At 45.5% G+C, this 26,899-nt stretch overlaps 1 protein-coding gene across 1 annotated transcript in view; it reads left to right on the plus strand.

Moving 5' to 3' along the window:
• The window catches only part of abcc9 (ATP-binding cassette, sub-family C (CFTR/MRP), member 9), a gene marked incomplete at both ends in the record, with an annotated part of 69,045 nt that overhangs the window by 17,086 nt on the left and 25,060 nt on the right, over positions 1-26,899 (plus strand). Inside the window, 12 exon segments of the mRNA XM_080492426.1 lie at positions 1,217-1,322; positions 2,867-2,974; positions 9,579-9,651; positions 14,324-14,429; positions 20,903-21,028; positions 21,146-21,230; positions 21,299-21,379; positions 24,353-24,490; positions 24,912-25,037; positions 25,787-25,886; positions 26,155-26,228; positions 26,697-26,899. The exon segment at positions 26,697-26,899 is cut by the window's right edge and continues 180 nt beyond it. Of these exon segments, the coding sequence (XP_080348552.1) occupies positions 1,217-1,322; positions 2,867-2,974; positions 9,579-9,651; positions 14,324-14,429; positions 20,903-21,028; positions 21,146-21,230; positions 21,299-21,379; positions 24,353-24,490; positions 24,912-25,037; positions 25,787-25,886; positions 26,155-26,228; positions 26,697-26,899 (1,326 nt within the window).

The raw sequence follows: 26,899 nt of genomic DNA on the forward strand, positions 1-26,899 counted from the left end.
GCTGAGACATGTTTAACCTTTGACCTCCTGCTGAGACATGTTTGACCTTTGACCTCCTGCTGAGACATGTTTAACCTTTGACCTCCTGCTGAGACATATTTGACCTTTGACCTCCTGCTGAGACATATTTAACCTTTGACCTTCATTCTTTCTTGTATCTGTATCTGACTCATGATTTTATTATCAGATTTTTACTATTACTGGTATTTATTTACCCGGAGATGTAGTTATAGTCTGTTGTTGCTCTATTGATCTATTTATTTATTTGCTCTATGCAACCTTTTAATTGCCCCACAGAGACAAATAAAGCCTTTCATTTATTAATTGATTGAAAAAAGATAGAGCGAGTTGGCCTGTGATTGGCTGAGAGTGGAGAAGGGGGCGGGTCAGGTCAGGCTGCATGCGCTGCCTGTGTCTGTGTCAGTTTGGAGGAGCAGCAGGTTCTGTTTAATAATAAAGCAGCTGCACAGACAAGAAACTATGATAGTAACTCTACAATAGTTACTCTACAATAGTAACTCTATAATAGCAACACTATAGTAGTAACTCTACAATAGTGACTAAACAATTGTAACTCTACACTAGTAACTCTACAATAGTAACTCTACAATAGCAACACGATAGTAGTGACTACAATAGTGACTCTACAATCGTAACTCTACACTAGTAACTCTACGATAGTAACACTACAGTGGTAACAGTACAATAGTAACTCTACAATAGTAATTCTACAATAGTAACTCTACAATAGTAACTCTACATAGTAACACTACAATGGTAACTCTACAATAGCAACGCTACAGTAGTAACTCTACTATAGTAACTCTACAATAGTAACACTACAATAGTAACTCTACTATAGTAACTCTACAATAGTAATAGTCATTCAGTGTCATTTCAACTGCAAAACTAATGAAAGTTACTTTTGACAGGAGCAAAGTCATTGTATCTCTTGTCTGGGGCAAATGTTCAGGAGGGTTGGGGCAAATGTTCAGGAGGGTTGGGGCAAATGTTCAGGAGGGTTGGGGCAAATGGTTGGGAGGGTTGGGGCAGATAGTCGGGGTGTTTTGGACTAAATCTAATTAAAAGACTTTGGAGGAAACCTGATGGCAGAACGTTTAACACTGGTATGTGTGTGTGTGTGTGTGTGTGTGTGTGTGTGTGTGTGTGTGTGTGTGTGTGTGTGTGTGTGTGTGTGTGTGTGTGTGTGTAATAGTGTCCAGAAGCTCAGCGAGTTTCTCCAGAGTGATGAAATTGGAGACGACAGCTGGAGAAACGGAGACATTTCCGTGTTGGGAGCTGGAAAGAAGCACCTTGGAGTGGTGAGCCACAAGTCCCACCAACCCTGTGACCAGATGTAACCTGTAACCTGTGACCTTTCACCTGTAACTTTTAACCTGTGACCTATAACCTTTAACCTGACTTGTAATCTGTAACCTGTGACCTGTAACCTGTGACCTGTAACCTGTGACTTGTAACCAGACGTCCACCTGGAGCTCTCTCTAGTCTGTGCTGAGCTCTGGCTGCTCTCCACCCTCCTGCAGCCATTCGCTCACCTGATGAAGCTGATGACACATTTTTTAAACAGGAAGTCTTTGCACTTTGATGTCACAGATGTAATCTGATTACTTCTGCAGCTTCAGAGTGAATAACTGTCACCATCGGGTGTTTTGATTCGGAGTCAGCCGTGTTGCCGCCTGTGAGAAGACTAGACCGACGTCACCAGAAGTCACAGAGTCGCTAAATGTCCTCGTTTTCTATATTCATTGGAAGAGAGTAGAAATACTCAGTTACTCCTCAGCTGATTTCTTCAGGTCGTCTGCTGGGTGGAGGTTTCAGTTGGAGGTGTCGGGGTCCTACAGGACGTCACCGCTCAGTAATCTGCTGGCAGGCTCTCGTCTTGTGGTCGTCTGAAGTTTCAGTCACATGCTGGTCGTGATGCTGCAGTGGGATTATCACTGCTGTGTTTTAGAAGACGAGCCAGAGCGGCGGGCGGAGAGCGGGCCGGGGAGCGGGCCTGGGAGCGGGCCGGGGAGCGGGCCGGGGAGCGGGCCGGGGAGCCTCTGGATAATGATAATGTGATAATGAAGGCTGCTCAGTGGTGTAGTGGTAAGCAGTGGTCAGCGGTTTGAGCCCAGGTCGGGCTTTGGGAGCTTCACCATATGGAGTTTGCTTCAGGTTCTCCAGGTTCTCCAGGTTCCTCCCTCAGCAGAAAATAGTGTGTCGAGTGACCTTTAATTAACTTTAAAAGAGACGATGATGATGATGATGATGATGATGATGATGATGTTGATGTTGATGTTGATGTTGATGATGATGATGATGGGCGAGTTATGTACTTTTTGGTTTCAGTGGTTCAAAGCTTTACCTTCTGAAGCTGAAAGTACTGTGGTTGTGGTGTAGCGGGGAGCCGCTGTGTCATGTGGCTTGTTCTCCTCCCTGGTTCACCGTTGAGTGAGAACGTTGGGTTCCCTCACAGAGGAAAAGGAAACACCACCAGCAGAACTCCTCCGATCAATGTTCCCGCTCCTCGTTTCCTGGTTTCTCAGTGTCCCGGTGACGGCTGACGGGTAGAGGGTTCCACTGACTCTGCTGATGCTGAGTAAACCCGTTCCCACTGGGGGGGTTACTGGCTGTTTCCATCCAGTCCTCGTCGCGGCTTCACAGTGTTTTAAAGAGTTTATTGTACTTTAGAGTTCGTGTGCTCAGCGTGTCACTCGGAGCGTCGCAGTGCGACAGCTCTGGGATTCAAACCGTCGGGGGAACGTTTGCGTCTCCCCGAGGACCGCCGCCGGATGCAGGAGAGTCTGGTGTTTATTAGTCAAACTAACTCCCAGATCTCCCGTTTCTTCTCTTCCCTCTCCAGACCAAAGCCGTCAACAGGAAGCACCCGATGCGCTACCAGATGGACAACTACGAGCAGCCGAGCAGGCGGCAGATGAGACCCACGGAGACGGAGGATGTGGCCGTAAAGGTCAGGGTCGGGGTTCCACGTTGGGGGACGACTGGACTTGTGAGGTCGGGGTTTAAAAAAACAGCTGGAGGACACGCAGGGAGGTTTTGGTCCAACTGTGTTCTGTTCGAAGAAAGAGGAAGTTCTTATGTGAGCGGATCTCAAGAAGAAAAGTGTGAGTTTATGTTTGGATTTCTGGACCGGCTGTATGAAGTCCCTGATGTCCAGTCCAAACCAGCAGCCTGGAGCAGACCCGCAGGCCAGAGAGGGTCGGACGCCTCACGTCCGTCCTACTCTGTGGGTCTGCTGACGACAGCGTCCTCGTTTGTCTTACAAATGAAACCTCGTCCTCACTTCCTCGGTATCAGAACCAAGGCTGGTGGAGGCTGTCGGCAAGAAACCTTCTACTTTATCTCCCGGAAGCAAAAACTACAGTTCAGTTTTCTTACTTCAGAACAGAGACGGTGAGAAAGAGGTTGTATGGTTGAGTCAAGTATGATCAGGAGAACCAACAAGGTGCAGAAGCAGTGACATTGTGGAGCTTGTCGGGCCGGCGAGGACGCTGGAGCCTCATGACAGACTCTGATTTCATCCAACCTGCACATCTCATTTGGCACGAATGTGATTTAAAGTGGCTCCCGGGCGGAGGACCGAACAATGACGTGCTGCACGTCCAGTCCACATTCTGCAGCGTCTTCACTGGTTCCACTGTTTAGTGCTAATAAATGAGTGTTTGGGGTCGTTGGCTCTGACGCTTCCTCTCGCAGCAGCTGTTTCATGTCGGGACTGATCCTTCGCTCTGCGGCGGCCGCGCAGGATCATACATGTGACGTGTGTGTGTGTGTGTGTGTATGTGTGTGTGTGCCCCCTCCCCCGCTCTTCACAGGAAGTGTAGGGTTCACACGAGAATTTGTTGCCCCTTGAAAGGCCTTGTGAACATTTTCTCAGCGCCTCTGTGAAGACTGGTCTTCCGGCCGGATCCCTGCGGAGTGACGCCGCCGTCCTCACGTCAGAGCGACAATGAGAGCAGCTCAGCACAACGTGACCTCTGAGAGCCAACGCAGGCTCTGCCGGCGCGGGGGTCTTCGCTGAAGTTAGTTCATGGTTGTAGTTGTTGAATAGAACATGGTTTTAGTGACGCCTCCACCTTTTCTGAGCTTTGAGCTGTGAGCTGTTGAGACAATTAACAAACACAAGAAAATTGTGATATTTGGCGGCTCTGCAGCTGTGGCTGGGTCGGTAGAGCAGCCCGACGCTCAATCAGAAGGTTGCAGGTTCAATTCCTATCGCCACTTGTGGAAGTGTTGTTGAGCAAGATGCTGAACCTCAAATAAACTGCTCCCAGTGGACTGACTGACCTGTGTGCGTGTGTGTGTGTGTGTGTGTGTGTGTGTGTGTGTGTGTGTGTGTGTGTGTGTGTGTGTGTGTGTGTGTGTGTGTGTGTGTGTGTGTGTGTGTGTGTGAATGTGTGCGTGTAAACGTGTGTGTGTGTGATTGTGTGTGTGTGTTTCTGAATGTGTGTGTGAATGTGTGCATGTGAATGTGCATGTGAATGTGTGTTTCTGAATGTGTGTGTGTAAACGTGTGTGTGTGCGTGTAAACGTGTGTGTGTGTAAACGTGTGTGTGGTGTGAATTGGTGTGTGTGAATGTGATTATCAGTGTTTCTGCACTGCTCAAGTGAAAAAATGCTTGAAAAGTGAAATCCATTTCTCTTTTTCACTACTTTAGCGTCTGGACTAAGAGCTTTTCTACATCCAGAATCTTTAACTTGACTTTTTGTTCTCGAAGACTTTGGAGAAGGAAAATCCCCGATAATAAACCCCTGAAGATTCTTCTTATACCAGGTTCAATCGAGGCCAACTGAAGTCAAGACACTCTTCTGCCATTTTAAGGTCAACTGAAAATAATATTATCTGGTATTTTCTATTCGGCACCAATCAAAAGCCAAACAAATTACAGAACCGTTACTGGCCCGTTCTACTCAGGCTCAAGGTTCTGAATTTCTATCAGGCTCCAACAAACTCCCAAAGAGACAAGGTAGTTCTCTGCTGGTTTCAAGCGTCTTCAGCAAAGACCGGTTGGTTACGCTGCTGGTGTCAGTCCAGCTCCAGCTGATATAATGTAAGGCCAAAAAAGACACGGTAGAGATTTGCACGTCTCAATAAGGCTCCAGTAAAGGCTAAATAAAGACAATACAGTCATCTACCAGTTTCAAACCGCTCTACCACACAGCAACAAGTTATTTTCCAGTTTTAATCAGTTTCCAGCAAAGATTCACAAGAGAGACGATAGTCACCAATTTCAGGGTTAGGGTTAGGGTTAGGGTTAGGGTTAGGGTTAGGGTTAGGGTTAGGGTTAACCCTTAGCTTCAGCAGAAGCCAACAAAAGACAAGATGGGTCTTTTAGCCTGCTTTATTCAGCCTCCAAAAGCTAAAGAAAACACAAGATAGACATCTAGTGAATTCATTAACGTTGAACAACGACTAAAACAAGATAAGATGGTTGTTCTGCTCCTTCAGTCAGGCTCTAATTAAGTCCAACAAAACACAGGGTAGTTCGAGCAGTTTCAATAACTAAAGACCAGGTAACTGTCTGCCATTCTTATCAAGCCTAGCAAAGGCCAATAAAAGATAATAGGGGTGGAATGAGGATGGAATAAGAATGGAATAAGAGTGGAATGAGGATGGACTAAGGGTGGAATAAGGGTGGAATAAGGATGGAATAAGGATGGAATAAGGGTGGAAGAAGGATGGAATAAGGGTGGAATGAGGATGGAACAAGAATGGAATAAGAGTGGAATGAGGATGGACTAAGGGTGGAATAAGGGTGGAATAAGGATGGAATAAGGATGGAATAAGGGTGGAAGAAGGATGGAATAAGGGTGGAATAAGAATGGAATAAGGGTGGAATAAGGGTGGAATAAGGATGGAATAAGGATGGAATAAGGGTGGAAGAAGGATGGAATAAGGGTGGTATGAGGATGGAATAGGGATGGAATAAGGGTGGAATGAGGATGGAATAGGGATGGAATAAGGGTGGACTAAGGGTGGAATATGGATGGAATAAGGGTGGAATAAGGATGCAATAAGGATGGAATAAGGGTGGAAGAAGGATGGAATAAGGATGGAATAAGGGTGGAAGAAGGATGGAATAAGGGTGGAATGAGGATGGAATAGGGATGGAATAAGGGTGGACTAAGGGTGGAATAAGGGTGGAATGAGGATGGAATAAGGGTGGAAAAAGGATGGAAGAAGGATGGAAGAAGGATGGACTAAGGGTGGAATAAGGGTGGAATGAGGATGGAATAAGGGTGGAAAAAGGATGGAAGAAGGATGGAAGAAGGATGGACTAAGGGTGGAATAAGGGTGGAATAAGGGTGGAAGAAGGATGGAATAAGGATGGAATAAGGATGGACTAAGGGTGGAAGAAGGATGGAATAAGGGTGGAAGAAGGATGGACTAAGGGTGGAAGAAGGATGGAATAAGAATGGAATAAGGGTGGAATAAGGATGGAATAAGGATGGAATAAGGGTGGAAGAAGGATGGAATAAGGATGGAATAAGGGTGGAATAAGGATGGAATAAGAATGGAATAAGGGTGGAATAAGGATGGACTAAGGGTGGAATAAGGGTGGAAGAAGGATGGAATAAGGATGGAATAAGGGTGGAATAAGAATGGAATAAGGGTGGAATAAGGGTGGAATAAGGATGGAATAAGGGTGGAATAAGGGTGGACTAAGGGTGGAAGAAGGATGGAATAAGGATGGAATAAGGATGGACTAAGGGTGGAATAAGGGTGGAATAAGGGTGGAAGAAGGATGGAATAAGGATGGACTAAGGGTGGAAGAAGGATGGAATAAGGGTGGAAGAAGGATGGACTAAGGGTGGAAGAAGGATGGAATAAGAATGGAATAAGGGTGGAATAAGGATGGAATAAGGATGGAATAAGGGTGGAAGAAGGATGGAATAAGGATGGAATAAGGGTGGAATAAGGATGGAATAAGAATGGAATAAGGGTGGAATAAGGATGGACTAAGGGTGGAATAAGGGTGGAAGAAGGATGGAATAAGGATGGAATAAGGGTGGAATAAGAATGGAATAAGGGTGGAATAAGGATGGAATAAGGGTGGAATAAGGGTGGACTAAGGGTGGAAGAAGGATGGAATAAGGATGGAATAAGGATGGACTAAGGGTGGAATAAGGGTGGAATAAGGGTGGAAGAAGGATGGAATAAGGATGGAATAAGGATGGACTAAGGGTGGAAGAAGGATGGAATAAGAATGGAATAAGGGTGGAAAAAGGATGGAATAAGGATGGAATAAGGGTGGAATAAGGATGGACTAAGGGTGGAAGAAGGATGGAATAAGAATGGAATAAGGGTGGAATAAGGATGGAAGAAGGATGGAATAAGCATGGAATAAGGATGGAATAAGGATGAACTAAGGGTGGAAGAAGGATGGAATAAGAATGGAATAAGGGTGGAAGAAGGGTGGAAGAAGAATGGAATAAGGGTGGAATAAGGGTGGAAGAAGGATGGAATAAGGGTGGAATAAGGGTGGAATAAGGATGGAATAAGGATGGAATAAGGGTGGAATAAGGATGGAATAAGGATGGAATAAGGATGGAATAAGGATGGAATAAGGATGGAATAAGGGTGGAATAAGGATGGAATAAGGATGGACTAAGGGTGGAATAAGGGTGGAATAAGGATGGAATAAGGATGGAATAAGGATGGAATAAGGATGGACTAAGGGTGGAATAAGGGTGGAATAAGGGTGGAATAAGGGTGGAATAAGGATGTCAACCGAACTGCAGCAAAGGCTAACTTAAAACAGGATGGCCGTTAGCTGGTTTGAGTCAGGCTCCAGGCTCCAGGCTCCAGGCTCCAGGCTCCAGGCTCCAGGCTCCAGGCTCCAGGCTCCAGGCTCCAGGCTCCAGTAAAGGCCGATCAAACTGAAAAATCGTTATTTCCTGGATAGGTTCATGCTCTAGCAGAGAAAATTCAAGACGAGACACTGATTGACTTAAAGAATTTTAAAAGGCTTCAACAAAGGCCAACAAATGAAAAGATATTGATCACCGGTGTCCGTTTTAATCGAAGGTTAACTAAACACAAAAGATTTCAATCAGACTCCAACAAACCCCGCCGGACCCCTTCTTTCAGTTCAGGGTTTGACGTGTCGACTAATAGAATTTAGTTTCCACATTTCCGACCTCTGACCTTCTGGCTCTTTATTTTCATGTTTCACTCCCCACTTTAACTTCTCCTCCTCTGCATTTCCTCCCTGAACATTTAATGTTGATCACATCTCATCCTGTTTCCATTTATGGTCGCCATCCTGCTTTTTGAACATCTCACTTTTTCTGATTGAATTATCTCCGATAGCTCAGCGCTTTGTTTGCGCTGCCAATGCCGAGATCAAGTGTTGCTTCACTTATTATTTTCTCTTTTTTTGTGAAACTTTGAAAGTTCTTTCTTCAGGAAAGTACTTTCCTCATGTGATGACCAACTCTGCTTTAATCACTGAAACAAGACATGGTCACATCAGTCTGTTACTAAATGTATTTTGATTGATTAGAATAAGCAGAATATTAAGGGAAGCTGTACCTTTCTATTCTAAAACATGGACATTTCTCTAAACTGATGGACCGAGTCCTTCTTTGGACCAAGATTAATGTACTCTTTACCTGAACAAGCTGCAGATGTTGCTGCCCAGCACTGATAAAAGACCTTTGTATTTAGAATTAAATCACAATATACACTTATCAATATTAAATATTCAACGTTTGGTTCCTTCTTGTCCTGAAATCTAAAGAAATTACTTACTTCTTGGTTTAAAAGGGTGATATAATGTAAACCAGTGGATATTTTCTTGAGAGACGTCGGCTCTCCTCCGATGGGGAGAGAAGAAGAGAGCAGGAAAAGCTTGATGGGAGGAGGATTGTCAGATAAAATAAATGTAAAATAAACAAATATAAATGCACCAGATGGGAGTAATGTAAACAGTCCTAGTGGGAAGAAGAGGATTTCGTGCAGGGATCAGATACGAAAGGTCTGCCACATGTTCCTCTGCTGCGTTTTTTATTTCATGAACAAAAAGCACAACATTGGGAGAATTCTAAAAGTCTTTAGCTCAATTCTGAATGCTTGTATCCTGATCAAACAGTTTATCTTCTTTAACATCACTAATATAATAATGGAACTCTGCATTGTTTGACAAAGTCACTGAAGAAGAAAGAGCTTTGTTCCTGGTTTGATTAGAGGATATTGTGATTATTCCTTCATTCCTTCACAGCAGAGATCAGAACTTTCTTTGGTCTTCAGACAGTCTGACACCTGAACCTCTTGTGTAACGGCTTTAAACTGGTTTTCTCCTCAACCAACTGTGGAGAACGTGAGAACTGCGTGTGCGTGTGTGTGTGTGTGTGTGTGTCTGTGTGTGTCTGTGTGTGTGTCTGTGTGTGTGGTGAACCCGCTGGTTCCTCCACTCTGGGTCAGGACATTCAAACGGGTCACGTACTGATTTGTGCTTCGCTCCGGACAAACAGCACGTACACCAGTTGCATAATGGAAACATGTCCCCACAGTCCTCATGTATTCTGTGTCTCCGCGTGTTTTTGTTCAGGTGACCGACGGATCGTTCACGTGGGGAAACAACCTGGTGACGCTGTCGGACATCAACATCCGCATCCCCTCCGGTAGGATGGACATTTCCAAAACATCCTCACTACTGTCACAACACATCTCAGAAAACTACATCAAACTGTTCTAGAGCTGCTGTCCCTCTGTCATTACCACACTGTTAGCTTTAGCATTAGCTGCTGTTCCTCTGTCATTACCACACTGTTAGCTTTAGCATTAGCTGCTGTCCCTCTGTCATTACCAAACTGTTAGCTTTAGCATTAGCTGCTGTCCCTGTCATTACCACACTGTTAGCTTTAGCATTAGCTGCTGTCCCTCTGTCATTGCCACACTGTTAGCTTTAGCATTAGCTGCTGTTCCTCTGTCATTACCACACTGTTAGCTTTAGCATTAGCTGCTGTCCCTCTGTCATTACCAAACTGTTAGCTTTAGCATTAGCTGCTGTCCCTGTCATTACCACACTGTTAGCTTTAGCATTAGCTGCTGTCCCTCTGTCATTGCCACACTGTTAGCTTTAGCATTAGCTGCTGTTCCTCTGTCATTACCACACTGTTAGCTTTAGCATTAGCTGCTGTTCCTCTGTCATTACCACACGGTTAGCTTTAGCATTAGCTGATGTCCCACTATCATTACCACACTGTTAGCTTTAGCATTGGCTGCTGTCCCTCTGTCATTACCACACTGTTAGCTTTAGCATTAGCTGATGTCCCACCATCATTACCACACTGTTAGCTTTAGCATTAGCTGATGTCCCACTATCATTACCACACTGTTAGCTTTAGCATTAGCTGCTGTTCCTCTGTCATTACCACACGGTTAGCTTTAGCATTAGCTGATGTCCCACTATCATTACCACACTGTTAGCTTTAGAATTAGCTGCTGTCCCTCTGTCATTACCACACTGTTAGCTTTAGCATTAGCTGATGTCCCACCATCATTACCACACTGTTAGCTTTAGCATTAGCTGATGTCCCACTATCATTACCACACTGTTAGCTTTAGCATTAGCTGATGTCCCACTATCATTACCACACTGTTAGCTTTAGCATTAGCTGCTGTCCCTCTGTCATTACCACACTGTTAGCTTTAGCATTAGCTGATGTCCCACCATCATTACCACACTGTTAGCTTTAGCATTAGCTGATGTCCCACTATCATTACCACACTGTTAGCTTTAGCATTAGCTGATGTCCCACCATCATTACCACACTGTTAGCTTTAGCATTAGCTGATGTCCCACTATCATTACCACACTGTTAGCTTTAGCATTAGCTGCTGTCCCCCTGTCATTACCACACTGTTAGCTTTAGCATTAGCTGATGTCCCACCATCATTACCACACTGTTAGCTTTAGCATTAGCTGATGTCCCACTATCATTACCACACTGTTAGCTTTAGCATTAGCTGCTGTTCCTCTGTCATTACCACACGGTTAGCTTTAGCATTAGCTGATGTCCCACTATCATTACCACACTGTTAGCTTTAGAATTAGCTGCTGTCCCTCTGTCATTACCACACTGTTAGCTTTAGCATTAGCTGATGTCCCACCATCATTACCACACTGTTAGCTTTAGCATTAGCTGATGTCCCACTATCATTACCACACTGTTAGCTTTAGCATTAGCTGATGTCCCACTATCATTACCACACTGTTAGCTTTAGCATTAGCTGCTGTCCCCCTGTCATTACCACACTGTTAGCTTTAGCATTAGCTGATGTCCCACCATCATTACCACACTGTTAGCTTTAGCATTAGCTGATGTCCCACTATCATTACCACACTATTAGCTTTAGCATTAGCTGATGTCCCACCATCATTACCACACTGTTAGCTTTAGCATTAGCTGATGTCCCACTATCATTACCACACTGTTAGCTTTAGCATTAGCTGCTGTTCCTCTGTCATTACCACACGGTTAGCTTTAGCATTAGCTGATGTCCCACTATCATTACCACACTGTTAGCTTTAGAATTAGCTGCTGTCCCTCTGTCATTACCACACTGTTAGCTTTAGCATTAGCTGATGTCCCACCATCATTACCACACTGTTAGCTTTAGCATTAGCTGATGTCCCACTATCATTACCACACTGTTAGCTTTAGCATTAGCTGCTGTCCCTCTGTCATTACCACACTGTTAGCTTTAGCATTAGCAGCTGTTCCTCTGTCATTACCACACGGTTAGCTTTAGCATTAGCTGAGTCCCACTATCATTACCACACAGTTAGCTTTAGCATTAGCTGCTGTCCCTCTGTCATTACCACACTGTTAGCTTTAGCATTAATGGCTGTCTCTTTGTCATTAGCACACTGTTAGGTTTAGCATTAGCTGCTGTCCCTCTGTCATTACCACACTGTTAGCATTAGCATTAGCAGCTGTCTTAATGGTTGCTCTCTCATTCTGTCCTATTGATTGTTTTATCAACGCCTCCTTAATTCTGAACCTGGACTCGGCGCTCCTCACTAGCATTAACCTGTATAAACACTACCTGCATTAGTAGCCCTAAATAAACATTAACTGTGTTCAGCTATTGTCCGTTTGCAGTTCTGACAGTGACAGATTCATAATTCACTTTGGTCTGCAGTAATAAATACATAGAGAAACTTCAATACTTTCTAAACAGGCAGTTAGTAACTGTAATTATTTACTGATGCTCAGTATCTTACATTTATTGTCAGCAACACTGAAGATGTCATAACTGCAGTAACATCAGCCTTCGCCCACCATGACAAGGATTGACAGTCTGAATTAATAACCAGTAACGTTTTCTTTACAGTAACTAGATTACTGCCAACAGCTGGGTTACGGTGCGTGATGTAAAAAAGCTTTTATCAAACATTTGACTGTGAATCCAACGAGAGTTCACTGGTGGTATTGAAATAGATTTAATTTCATTTTATTCAAGATACTTCTGAGATCATTCCCTGATGTTTCACCCAGATTATCACCAGCATATTCTGCTAATTTTCAATTTACTGGTAAAGTAAAACACAACTTTGCTTATTCAATATGTAATTATCTTCACACAGTTCTGATTTGAAACAAATCATGCGAAGCCTCAGCTTAGCGAGACATCAGCTTCTACGGGAGTGACTGGCGTCGCTGCCTGTACCAATAACTTGCATAATGGCTGAGGAAGAGGAGGAGGGCGCAGATGAAGGTGTTCGAAGAACTTTGTAGCCCCAGGAAGGAATTTCGTTGTAAACAAAGTGAGGTTGTGCCTAAAGATCCCCACTTCGAAACATGTCCCCAGTTTTCTGCATGTCCCCAGTTTTCTGTTCAAACTCTGACTCCGGTCCCCACTTGGCAGCCTGGACAGGAACAGACACACACAGTCGTTCCACTGGGAACGATTCTCCTGCATTTCCAGCCACGCTTCTACCCAGATAAACATTGTGTGTGTGTGTGTGTGTGTGTGTGTGTGTGTGTGTGTGTGTGTGTGTGTGTGTGTGTGTGTGTGTGTGTTACATGTACGTGTTTTATAGGGCAGTGTGGGTTTCTAAATTTAGGGTGAGATATTAATCAAGTCATTTGAGGCACTCAGTTTGAAATTGTGTTGGATTTATGACGGCTGATTGAGGGATACAAACTTGTATCCCTCAATCGTCGTCCACTCGTAATGAAATGAACTGCCGTGAATAGATGAAATATCGTCTTTCAGGGTGATTACTGTCCAGCTGAAATGCCAGTAGAAGTTTTACTCAATGTTTTGTACCTTTACTTCCTATCAAATGTTGTCAGTGTTCACAGTTGTTCTCCAGATGTGAGCTGTAGAAAAGAGAGTTAAACTGAAATAACTTCCAGTGTGAAACTAACTCTGAGGCTGGCTGCTTTAGCTTCCTGAATCAACTTAGAAAAGACTCCCAGCAAAGTTTTGTGTGTGTATTCATTCAGACTTTGTGATAAACTGATACAACAGATGCTGATTCATCTGTACTCTCAGGCCCGTTTATACGACAACGAATACGAGTGTATCTGCAAAACGTTCTTCCCTTTTGGGGGGTCCGTTTACACGGCATCGTTGTTCTGATCCACTGTGTCCGTGAAGTTTTTATTCCGGCTCCCAAAGTGGAAAGATTCTTTTACGCTTGCTGTTCCCTCCTGCAGAGACTGATAGAGGCGGAGCCTGGTACTGCTCACCTCCCCCTCCCTCCCCCTCCCCCCCCTCCCTCCTGCTCATCCAGTGGTAAACCAACATGGCCGACCCGTAGTGGTTTGACTGGCGGTCGTATTCTAGTTTTATCGTCCAGATCAGTAGTTTGATAGTTGAGACTCTCCCTGATAGCATCTGATTCCTCATCAGTCACTAGAACGTTGCTTCTCTCCATTTTATTTACGTTTATAGTGTTTTGTTCTCTGCACACATTTCTGTGTAGTTTCATTACAATATCAAGCAACAGCGCCCTCCACTGGCCCGGCAGACTAACTACATTCTTGGCAGTGTGTCTGCACTGGAAACGCACTCCTTGTTTTTAACGGGTTAGGTGTTGTCATGTGAAACGTTGTCGTGGAAACGGGGCCTTCGTTTGCTCTCTGGAACCGCTCTGAGTTCATCTGGAAGCTGCACGAATAAATATCACATGTAAAGTAACAACAAACATGATTTCATATCAAATGAAGAACGAAATCGTCCTCATTATGGTATTAAAATGTAGAGAATGATAAATAAGTTGGTGGTGAGCATGTTTCCCTACGATTGTCCTCTAAAGTTCCTGTGTTGCTCCGGCAGGTCAGCTGACCATGATCGTGGGCCAGGTGGGTTGTGGGAAATCCTCGCTGCTGCTGGCCATGCTCGGGGAGATGCAGGCCATCGATGGACGAGTCTACTGGAGCAAGTAAGACGCTACAGCAGCATTCTATCAAACACTGGAGTCAGTATTTACCAATTCTGATCGTGTTGACTTATACTTTGATCAGTTATCTTTACGTTTATCTTTAGGATCTTTAACTCTTGAAGATGACGAAGTGTTTGCAGCTGCAGGATATTTTAAGATTAAGATTAAGAAGCTTTATTGTCATTGTATAGAATACAGCGAAATTCCATTTGGTTGCATCTCTGTTATAGATATATTTTAGTATCTGATTGAAATTGTTCACTGAGACTGGAGTGACTCGCCACACCACCTTGTGGTTCACAGTGGGATTGCAGTTAAAATGAATCTTAGTGCCCAAAGAAATGCAGATAACAGTTACTCCCTGGATTATTAGTGTCAAACTTCCTGGAGAGTTTTTATCTTTTCATTGAGGTGAAAATAGTTAATTTTTGGTGGTTTGGGATTATGTCAAGATGTTTTCATCAAGAAATTAGCATTTCATTTTCACTTTGTGGGTTTTTAAAGCAACAGACCAAACATGCTGTCAAATGAGCTCATTGTAGATCAATAGGGTAGTATTGATTTAAGAAAACCACTTTAGAATGGACTGAACAGACTCTTTCAGACTGATGCAACTGATTTGTGAGGTTCAGACTCGATAGTAACCATTTTACCACGGCACCAGTTGAGTTACGAGCTCAGCCTGAGTCACTTGAGAAGCATGAGTGTATGTTCCTGAAACGCTGACGTTTCTGGAACCGATTGTCTCTCTGATGTTTCTGGAACCGATTGTCTCTGTGATGTTTCTGGAACCGATTGTCTCTCTGATGTTTCTGGAACCGATTGTCTCTCTGATGTTTCTGGAACCGATTGTCTCTGTGATGTTTCTGGAACCGTTTGTCTCTCTGATGTTTCTGGAACCGATTGTCTCTGTGATGTTTCTGGAACCGATTGTCTCTCTGATGTTTCTGGAACCGATTGTCTCTCTGATGTTTCTGGAACCGATAGTTTCTCTGACGGCTCCGTAACAGAAGAACAATACAAAAGCTGTTTGAGAAAAGCCACAAGAGAGCACCAGCATGAGGTTTTCAGTCTCCTTGCATTAATCTAGATGTAGATTAATATTTCTGAAATGAATGGTATTGTGGAAGGATGCGACAGGGACTTCTGTTGCAGGCTGACAGTTATCTTGAGCGTCAGCTGATGTGTTTGAAGGTCTGTCTCTAACGTTTCTGCACACGTCCTTTCAGTTCCCATTCATTTGTTTGGATGGTTTTCTGCACACTAACCTTTGTTTGCCTGTCTGGATGTTTGTTTCCTGTCTCTACTTTACTTCCTGCCTTCTCGCCGTCTCAGGCCACCTGAGTGTGAGATGACCCACCCCGGGAACATCAGGTACTTTCTCTCTGATCTCTGAACCTTCTGCCTCAAACGTTCTCAGTTACACAGACAAAACATTCATGTTTACTTTATCATTTGATTATTTATTTGGATCAGAGGTGTCAGACATGCTGCCCTGGACCAACTAATCGAACTGCTATTCACAGTCTGTCCACTGGGGGCGCTCTGTTTTACATATAATCCGCAAACTATCGGAACAAGCAGCCGATCGCAGCGACATGCCGGTTTAGCAATCAGATCCATACGGTGAGTTTGTGAAAACATTTAGACTAATGGCGGCAAACGTCGTGAAGAATTTGAGGAGCGGCCATCTTTTTGATCATGTTCGTGTGAGAATCACCGTGGGAAAGACTCTGGGGGATCTTTTAACCGAGATTTTGAAATAAGTGCTTTACGTATTTCTGCACCTAAATGAAGGGAAACGGCTGAAGTTGTGCGTTTGTCTCAGTTCTGGTGCCGAGTTTACCGTTGTGGGCCAGCCGAGGTCAAAGTTTGACACCTCTGACTCTTCATGATGGTTTTGTGGAGCATCGAGCTTTTGGCCGATGTAGCCAGTAAGTGATGACATCACCAGACCGGAAAACTTTGCGTACAAGTCTATAGTTTGTCTCCCTCTGGAAACATTCAGCATGGATCAAATGAAAAGCTTCATACACAAATAGATTAGTGGCTCAATACACATAAGAAAATACAGTCATAAGAAAACGTCTGGAAATGTAGAAACATGAATATATTAAGGCCTGATTTACTGAAGTTTTAGTTTTTGTGTAAAAAAGACAGGACTCAGAGAATCCTGCTCAATAATCCATTCACTGCTTTTACTTTTGAAAATATGGAAGCTCAAAATCTCAATCCTGGAATATTTCTGATTTATCCAGGCGGATGAATGTGTAACGTCTGAAAACACCGAGTGTTTTAACACATGAGGAGGAAATCAGCTCCACCTTTAGAGGACACGCTGTTACACGCAGGACATTGACTTCCTCACTTCTATTCGCCAACTTGTGTCCTCCGTCTTATTTCTTACCATATTTTCCAGAAATATTCTGTTGCCTTTCATTCTTTAGCTTTCAACAGTTTGTCTCAGATCGCCGTGGTTCTCCTTTCTTTTTTGTTAAACTCGCCTCTCATTTTGCGTTCAGGCGATGCTACGATGCCGCTTGCAGCATATTCTTCTCATGTAAACAGTTCAGTTGCACACAAAACCTTATTTTCATGACCTTTGCCAAGGAAGGTTGGGCGAAGGTCATGTTTTTGTCCACGTGTATTTCTATATTGGGCTGTATGTATTTTACCAACTTTGCACAAACAATATTGACCTGAATTGCATGAAAATTTCAGGGATGCTTTGTCATCCGATAAGAACCGATCAGTTCAGTTTTAGAGCGAATTGATCAAAGGTCAAGGTCTAGGTCACAAAAAGGTAAAAAACATATTTTCATCATAACACGGTCAGTTTTAATTCGACTGATGTCAAACAAATGCCCAAAATGTTCTGTTTTCAATTCCCTATCCTCTGATATGCCACATGATGCAATGCTGCCATTACCCTGGTTAGAGGTTAGGGGTCAAAGGTCAAGTGAGTCACATTGGAAATCGTAAAATGTGTGAACATCAGTGTCAATCAGTGAAAATACGAAGCGATTCAAACGACCATGACAAATAATAGAAGTGGTGTAGTGGATCAATAACCTCGTAATCCATTGGTTTCCATGGTGACAAACGTGGCGTTGTCAAAGGTCTGCGCTCTACCGAGTGTAGCTCTAGTTCTCCTATTTAATGTCCCTCAGGAGGTTTTATCGCCTTCAAAACAAAAGCTGAATCTTTTTTTCCTGAGCTATAAGTTTCTCTCTAAGTGTGATTGGTTAGTGAGGAACAGCTGAGGATGATTCACATCGTTTAGGATGAAGAAATACTTTGAGTTGAGACTTCAGTGGTTTTATTTTAAATCGGGTCTGAACTCTGCGTCACTGACAGACGACACTGACACAAGACAGAAACGGTCATTTCTCTGACTTCTTGCCACGGAACGTCCCTCAGCACGTCGCTGTGCTGCAGACCAGGACATGAAATAAGTGAGTGTTTATTTTCTCCGACTTGTGGATAAACTCAGAGTGTAATCTTTACAAACCTAATTAGTGAGTGCATCACTTACGAGGCCACTCGTTCTTGGGTGGGAATGTTAATTTGATTCTGGGCTGGAAGGAAAACCTCATGTCTCCATTCTAACACCAAGCCAGCTGTCCTCCTCGTCTGTCCGTCTGTCCGTCTGTCCGTCTGTCCGTCCTCTTCATGCCTATGCTGTGTTTCCTGTTTCTGCCACGTTTCCACTCAAACACAATGTTCTGAGTGGATCTGCTGCAGTCGCTAAATTCTAACACGCTGACGTGACTTTGACAGTTGGTCAGAGATCGAGGAGTCTGACGAAGACATCAGGAGGTACTCGTTCTTCTTCCGGTTCAGATCTGAAGTGACCCTCTGACCCCCCCCCCTGATAAAACCCCCTGCTTCTTCCCCATCAGCCTTAACGCCATTTCTCTTTTGTTGTGACTGTGGCTCGTGCTGAACAGTGTCTGATTGTTCATGAACACGCATGTCAAACATCTTCTTCAGGTCTTTCAGAGCAGTGCATCGTTTAATCTCTTCAAACTCAGTAGGAGTTTTCAGTTTGGTGCAATAGAAATAACTTGCAGTCACATTAGTCATAGAACACGTTGAACTCAGAGGAACAACTCAAACTGTTCTAGATGTTCTCAACATGTGGTGTTCAGTCAGTGTTGAGAAAAACAGACTGAAAGGAAATGATGAGAAGATTTCAAATGGTTGATTCTGTCGTCTGAAATCACGTTAAACACACTTGCATACTTATGGTGGCTGTTCGTGACCAAAAGTAACCAATAGTGACCAATGGTGACAAATAGTGATCAATGGTGGTTATTAGTGACCAGTGGTGATCAGTGGAGGCTATTAGTAACCAATGGTGACCAGTGCTGACCAATACTGACCAATAGTGACCAATGGTGGCTATGAGTGACCAATCGGGACCAATAGTGATCAATGGTGGCTGTTTGTGACCAATAATGACCAATGGTGATCAATAGTGACCAATGGTGACAAATAGTGATCGATGGTGGTTATTAGTGACCAGTGGTGACCAGTGGGGATCAGTGGTGGCTATTAGTAACCAATGGTGACCAGTGGTGACCAATACTGACCAAGTGACCAATGGTCGCTATGAGTGACCAATCGGGACCAATAGTGATCAATGGTGGCTATTAGTGACCAATGGTGACCCATCGTGACCAGTGGTGACCAATAGTGACCAATGGTGGCCAGTGGTGACCAATGGTGGCTATGAGTGACCAATGGTGACCAATAGTGAGCAATGGTGGCTATGAGTGACCAATAGTGGCCAGTGGTGACTAATGGTGGCTATGAGTGAGCAATGGTGACCAATAGTGAGCAATGGTGGTTATTAGTGACCAATGGTGGCCAGTGGTGACCAATGGTGGCTATACCTTAATCCTAGCAGTGAGGCAAACGGGGCAGATTAAGACCAAAGCAGGTTGAAACCAGACGAGGTTGGGGATCGTATGAAGCTTTAAAATGGTTTTAAACCACCGCTCAGGGACAACGTGGTGACTGCACACCACACTGCACACCATGCAGCTCCTGAAGCTCCTCAGGTCACTTGAAGTTTCCTGAAGCGTTCGATCAAAACGTTGAACGAGTTGAGTTCGTTTCCAGCACTGACCAAATAGAGGCGCCATCCTGGTTTGTTAGCATTAGCACTTGAAGTTTGTGTTCATGAGCAAATGTCATCGTTGTTGCTCTTCCTCATCAGTTTGGTCCTGTCCGACCCTGAAGTGGTTCATGCTGTTAATGCTGGGAGTCAAATAGAACAAACCTGAACTAATCAGCATGCTAATGCTAATGCTAATCCGTATGCAGCACGTGAAGGTAAGTCTTCATTTCTCGGCGTGAACAAAAGAAGGATGAACTTCTTCATCAACACTTTGTTTAAGCAGAACCCTTCAGCATGCAGGTAAACCTGCTCAGTGCATCCGGCCGCAGCCTGTTTCCGCAGGTCAGGTGTTTTGAGTAATAAATGTGTATTAAATGTGTAATAAACGTGTAGTTTGTGTCCTCTACCCTCCAATCAGACTCCCAGCAGAGTGCTACTGTGGTCGTCTGTGCTTGTGTTGCTGTTGCCGTCCATGTTCCTGTTGGCTCTCTTCATATTTTGCAGCTCAGCCCCTAACACCCCTCCCCCCCACCCCCCCCGACGCGGTCCGTCTTTATCCCCTCATATCTGACACAAGCCGTTGTTCACATTGCGGTGGGGTTTGGTGGCTTCATAAGCTTTAATCCTCTCCATCTCTCTCCCTCCTTGTTCAGATGTTGTGTTGCTGCGTTCATAAAGCCGACGGGAGCAGGAGAACTCTTCTATTAGCTTCCGTTGAAACACAGCGACACTTTTCAAAACACCACAATCAGTACGACTCTGGACGGAGCAAAGAGAGCAGCGCAGAAGAACCAGGGAATATCAAACACATGGTCACACAATACGGTTATTAAGAAAGATATCTGACAGCTAATGCTAAGTCACACACACACACACACACACACACACACACACACACACACACACACACACACACACACACACACACACACACACACACAACACACACACACACACACACACACACACACACACACACACACACACACACACACACACACACACACACGCAAGCTGAAGAGCCAGCCTCTTTTAGTTCTTGTAATTTGACATCAGCCTCATGATCGACCCTATTGGACTGTTCTAACTGAACCTTTTGACCCAAACAGTCGTCTGCGAAGCCTCTGGGCGCGCAGCTTGTAATTTGACACCAGCCTCTTCCTTCTCTGTGAGGCACAGAGGGAACATGCGACACCCCCCCCCCCCCCCCCCCCCCCCGCCACCAACACACAGGAAGTAGAACTCTTAACTTCCTGTCGACCACCAGCAGCCGGTTTCATGTCCCTCGTTAGTCCAGGAGATCGGCTCCTGCTCTCTGAAGCTTTATGAAAGCGGTTCTTCTTCTCAGCTGCAGTTTTCCTCCGTCTCGCAGTAAGAACCGATACTCGGTGGCGTACGCCGCCCAGAAGTCCTGGCTGCTCAACGCCACGGTGGAGGAGAACATCACCTTCGGCAGCTCCTTCAACAAGCAGAGGTTTGGCCAGAGCCGTGCACGCTCACGTGCGCCTGCGGGACCCGGCGCTGCTGACGTCCCGCTGACGTCCCGCTGACGTCCCGCTGACGTCCTGCTGACGTCCCGCTGTCGTTTCAGGTACAAGGCTGTGATCGACGCCTGCTCGCTGCAGCCCGACATCGACCTGCTGCCGTTCGGAGACCAGACGGAGATCGGGGAACGGGTACGCTGCTGCTCCAGGACCGTCCTCACTCTGTCTCTGGGATGTCCCCTGATGTTTGGTCTCTGCAGGGCATCAACCTGAGCGGAGGCCAGAGGCAGAGGATCTGTGTGGCCCGGGCGCTGTACCAGAACACCAACATCGTGTTCCTGGTAAGAAGGAGTCTTCACACAGAGGGTCACCTGGAGGCTGATGCATGATGGGAATGTATCGCACCTGTTGTACTTTTATTGATCAATTTACTAATTGTAGTGACGTCACACATTCCTGAGGGTCACTGAAGTTTATCTCCATCTGAAGGAGACGAGCTTGGTCTGCTGACGGTGAAAATGCAGATTCGTAGTGAAGCTTAGACTTCTGACAAGGAGCAGCTGCTGGTGCGACGCCACGAGATGAACTGGGGGTAAACGAGCCACATTCGGTGTGGCTGAAGTTTAGGATATTTCAGCTGCTCAGGTTGATGTTGGTGTTAACGGAGTCCTGTTGGTGCAACAAACACCGTCATGTTCTCACATGTATTGTCGTCCAGCGGCTCAAAGATCCGTTTTTTAAGAGGTTTTTGTCACTTAAAGCTTTAATAGGGTCATATTATGTAAAATTGTCTTTCTAATGTTTTCCAACAGTTTTCCCTTTATAGTGTCATCGGGGGTTTAGCCAATCCCAATCAAGGTAGGCCCTCCCTTTGACTCCTCCCACAATCAAGGAGCTCTGCTCCGGCACATGGCGCCACGAGAGGAAGTACTTCCTCCTCTTCCCAAGATGGGCATGTGTGGGCGGAGCCAGTCCAGCTCACACAGACACAGCAGATTCTGAATGCAGCTCCTATGTTCCAATATTCAAATGAGGAAAATCAAGGAGGAGCTAGAAACAGAATCGTGAAGGTTTCTGGAGCGACCAGAGCAGGAGGAGGAGGAGAGGAGGAGGAGGACAGGAGGAGGACAGGAGAACTTTAACAGGCAGAAAACTGTCACTAGAATAATCTGCAGTACTTTCCTGGAGACGTGAGGAGCAGAAGGTTTGGACAAACGTCCCATTGCACCGTGAAGAGGTGTCAGGAGAAACATCTTGTTCTACTTCATGACAACAAAACAGAATGAAGGTCTTCAGTTTATCTGCAGAATGAGTGAAAGAAGAGCGTCGATAGCAAACTGTGTTCAGCTGCTGAAACACATTAGTTTCTCTGTGTTTCCCATTAACACCTGTTTTGGTTTGGTGTGGCGTCCACCCTTCATTCCCTCCTCTCTTTACCCCGTCCCGAGTCTCTCTCCTCCTCTCCTCCTCTCCCCCTCTCCCCCTCTCCTCCTCCTCTCCTCCGATGCTGTCACACATTTCAGTGTGACGGCGTCAGAGACGAGGAGGCGTCCGCCGCTCTCCTCCGTGTCGTCATGTGTTTGTCTTTCTGTGTGCTTCACTTCGTTACCCGCCGTCCATTTGGCCCTAAAAGCCTTGGCCGGCGTTGTGACGCCGTAATGTCCCGCATCCCAGGAGAAGACGTGTCAAATGTTAACGTACGTCGAGGAGCGGCTGTTTTCTTTCATTAACCTCATTGAAGCTGCTGCAGCGTCTGGTCTGCTCCGCGGTATGGAATAGAAACGTCATGCTCCCGCCTCATGTCCAACATTAACAGGAACGCGCTGCAGGCGCTCAGGTTTCCACCCTGCAGCACCTTAATGGACGTTTGGCCGCAGCCTTCGTCCCTCAGAGCCCAACAAGCTGCTCAGCTGGAACTCCTTTTGGGACTCTGGTGGGTGTTGTGACAGGATGTGTCACACGGTCCTAAAAAAAACACAGTTCATGAGACGAAAACCTGTTGGAGTGTGTAAAACTGACCAACACTACTTTAACTTACACAACCTGGAGTCTGAGGCCCCGTCGCCACGGCAACACCGATTCATCTAACCATGGTTACTGTCCAATCGTCCACACGACGTTTTAGGAGCCTGGAAATGTTTGTTTTTTCAAAAATAGGTTCCATAGTGGAGAAATTAGAAAACAAGTGTGGACGGACAAGACGCGCATTAGCTGAACATGATGATGTCATCACCCACCTCTCGACCTATAACCCCGCCTCCTTCTCCGTGATGTCATCACCCACCTCTCGACCTATAACCCCGCCTCCTTCTCCGTGATGTCATCACCTCTCGACCTATAACTCTGCCTCCTTCTCCGTGATGTCATCACCTCTCGACCTATAACCCCGCCTCCCTCTCCGTGATGTCACCACCTCTCGACCTATAACCCCGCCTCTCTCTCCATGATGTCATCACCTCTCAACCTATAACCCCGCCTCCCTCTCCGTGATGTCATCACCTCTCGACCTATAACCCTGCTTCCCTCTCCGTGATGTCATCACCTCTCGACCTATAACCCTGCTTCCCTCTCCGTGATGTCATCACCTCTCGACCTATAACCCTGCTTCCCTCTCCGTGATGTCATCACCTCTCAACCTATAACCCCGCCTCCCTCTCCGTGATGTCATCACCTCTCGACCTATAACCCTGCTTCCCTCTCCGTGATGTCATCACCTCTCGACCTATAACCCTGCTTCCCTCTCCGTGATGTCATCACCTCTCGACCTATAACCCCGCCTCCCCCCTCCGTGATGTCATCACCTCTCACCTCTCACCATGCTGGTCATGGCGGACTAGGTAGAGCTGCAGAAGCTGCTGATGCTCGTCACTTTAATATACCAAATGTTGATTCCTCAGTTTGTTCATGCTCCGTGTTTCTTCTCTGTTTTCAGTGTATTTCTGTGGCAGCGCCTCCTTTAGGCGTGGCGATGTACTACATAATTTGGAGCAGTTTTCATGGTGTCACGTGGACGCAGATGTTTTGGTGGGGAGGGAAACTTCTGAAGACCGCCGTGAAGACGGCTGGTTCTGTCTGGTGGGGGCGGGGCCTGAAAGAGACCGTCTCTAAACGAGCTCGTAGCAGCCAATGAAATAGTAGCTGCACAGAACGGAAACATTTTGGCCATTTTAATGTAGTAAAGCCTCGTCACAGTGTCAAACTCAATACTACAGCCTCTCCTCGTGAGAGTTCTGCTCTATGAAAGTTGTGTTTGACTCGTCCTGTAGACGAGTGTTTCGTCTAGTTTGACCAGTCCCCTCCCCCTCCCCTCTCAGGACGACCCGTTCTCGGCGCTGGACATCCACCTCAGCGATCACCTGATGCAGGAGGGAATCGTCAAGTTCCTGCAGGACGACAAGCGGACGGTCGTCCTCGTCACGCACAAGCTTCAGTATCTGACCAACGCCGACTGGGTGAGACGCTCCGTTAAGTCGCTCAGTCTCATCACACGTCTCATATGTCGTCCACGCTGCTGTTTTCATTTGAATTCTGTCAGTAGCTTTTCTGTTTGGCCGAATGTTTCCTGCGCTCTCAGTGAAGTCGCTTCCTAACAGGAGTCACATGACCTGTAGTCCAGACAACACGGTGTTTTAACAAACGACTCAGTCACCACTGCATGTTCCAGACTATAAGTCATACTTGTTTAGCTGCTTGCCCGGTCATGTGACATATTATGAAGTCATTTATACGTCCAACTGTACCTGTGCAAAGCGTCTGCGACCACTAGGTGTCACTGTGTGACCACAGAATGAGACTCGTCATCCAGAAGATACGACGTCTGCTGCTCAGGTTCATTCAGCCCTCAGAAGCTTCTAGATCTCTCTGCTTGTTTAGATCATCGCGATGAAGGACGGTTCTGTCCTCCGGGAAGGAACCTTGAAGGACATCCAGACCCACGACATCCAGCTGTACGACCACTGGAAGACCCTGATGAACCGGCAGGACCAGGACCTGGAGAAGGTACCCACACCTGCTGCTCCTCATCCTCAGCTGTTTCTCATCCTCATCTGCTCCATATCTTCATCTGTTTCTCATCCTCATCTGCTCCTCATCCTCATCTGCTCCTCATCCTCAGCTGTTTCTCATCCTCCTCTGTTTCTCATCCTCAGCTGTTCCTCATCCTCAGCTGTTTATCATCATCAGCTGTTTCTCATCATCATCTGCTCTACATCATCATCTGTTTCTCATCCTCAGCTGTTCCTCATCCTCAGCTGTTCCTCATCCTCAGCTTTTTCTCATCCTCAGCTGCTCGTCATCCTCAACTGCTCTACATCCTCATCTGTTTCTCATCCTCCTCTGTTTCTCATCCTCAACTGATCCTAATCCTGATCGGTTTCTGATCCTCATCTGCGCTACATCCTCATCTGCTCTACATCCTCATCTGTTTCTCATCATTATCTGATCATCATCCTCATCTGTTTTCATCCTCATCTGCTCTACATCCTCATCTGTTTCTCATCGCCATCTGCTCCTCATCCTCAGCTGCTCCTAATCCTCATCTGTTTCTGATCCTCATCTGCTTCCCATTTTTTCTAATGACGGTTTCTGCTCTTCTACTTCTCTTGACGGTTTCTCGTGAGTTTCTGTTGTTCTGTTTTTCATGACTGTTTCTCATGACAGTTTCTGTTCTTCGTTTCTCATGAAAGTTTCTGTTCTTCGTTTCTCATGACGCTTTTTGTTTCTATTCTTTCCCTCCCTGTTTGCTGCAGGACGTCCAGCAGGACAGCCAAACGATGCTGGAGAGGAAGACGCTGAGACGAGCCTTCTACTCCCGGGAGGCCAAGAATCAAATAGACGACGAAGACGAAGGTGAAAACGTCTCATAACATTACAATAGAGTCAGATTAATGGGAATGAAACGGAACAGTTTGTGTAAATATTTCCGATATTCATAAATAAGAATCTACATTTAAATTCAAATTGTAATCAATGATTTCAGTGTTTGATCAGTTGTTGCCGCACATTGAACAAACTGATTAATAGTTATAGAAATCTTCTTCACTTTAGTCGTTTGAATCAAAAAACCGAACCAAAAGAAAAACTGGTGACGTTTAATCTGTGTGTCGTTTTCTCACAGAGGAAGAGGAGGAGGAGGAAGAGGACGACAACCTCTCAACAACCACCAACAGACGATCCAAGATCCCCTGGAAGGTGTGTGAGTGTGTGTGTGTGTGTGTGTGTGTGTGTGTGTGTGTGTGTGTGTGTGTGTGTGTGTGTGTGTGTGTGTGTGTGTGTGTGTGTGTGTGTGCTTGTGATATTTAACTGAGAGCAGATTATATAATCAGTGTTTAGTGATGTATCATTTTTGATGTTAAATTTTGGATTAAAGTTTGATCTTTTTGTGAGAGATTTGATTGGTTTTGTACTTCATTTATTTATTTGTTTGTTTGTTTCATATGTTGGGAATAAATAAACCTAATCTGATCTGGATGACGTGGATTACGCAGCTGATATTCCACAGTCACATCAGCTTCTGTGTATTTGAAGGGTTTTCAGCTCGATGGAGTTACATTAAATTACAACTCTTTGTAAAGATTTCGCTCAGTGAAGCGTGGTACTGGGTGAGTGCGCCCCCCAGGGCTTGCTGCTGGTAGTGACCAGTGCTCTCCTGACTCTCAGGTGTGCTGGTGTTACCTGTCCTCCGGGGGCTTCTTCATGGTCTTCCTCATGATCTCCTCCAAACTGCTCAAGCACTCGGTCATCGTGGCCATCGACTACTGCCTGGCCATGTGGACGTCTGCCAAGACCAATCAGAGCGCAGCGTCGGGGGCCAACGTCTTCAACGCCAGCAGCAACTTCACGGTTCCGACGCCCGGAAGCAC

Source organism: Lipophrys pholis (assembly GCF_963383615.2).
Source record: "Lipophrys pholis genome assembly, chromosome: 22".
Taxonomy (NCBI): Eukaryota; Metazoa; Chordata; class Actinopteri; order Blenniiformes; family Blenniidae; genus Lipophrys; species Lipophrys pholis.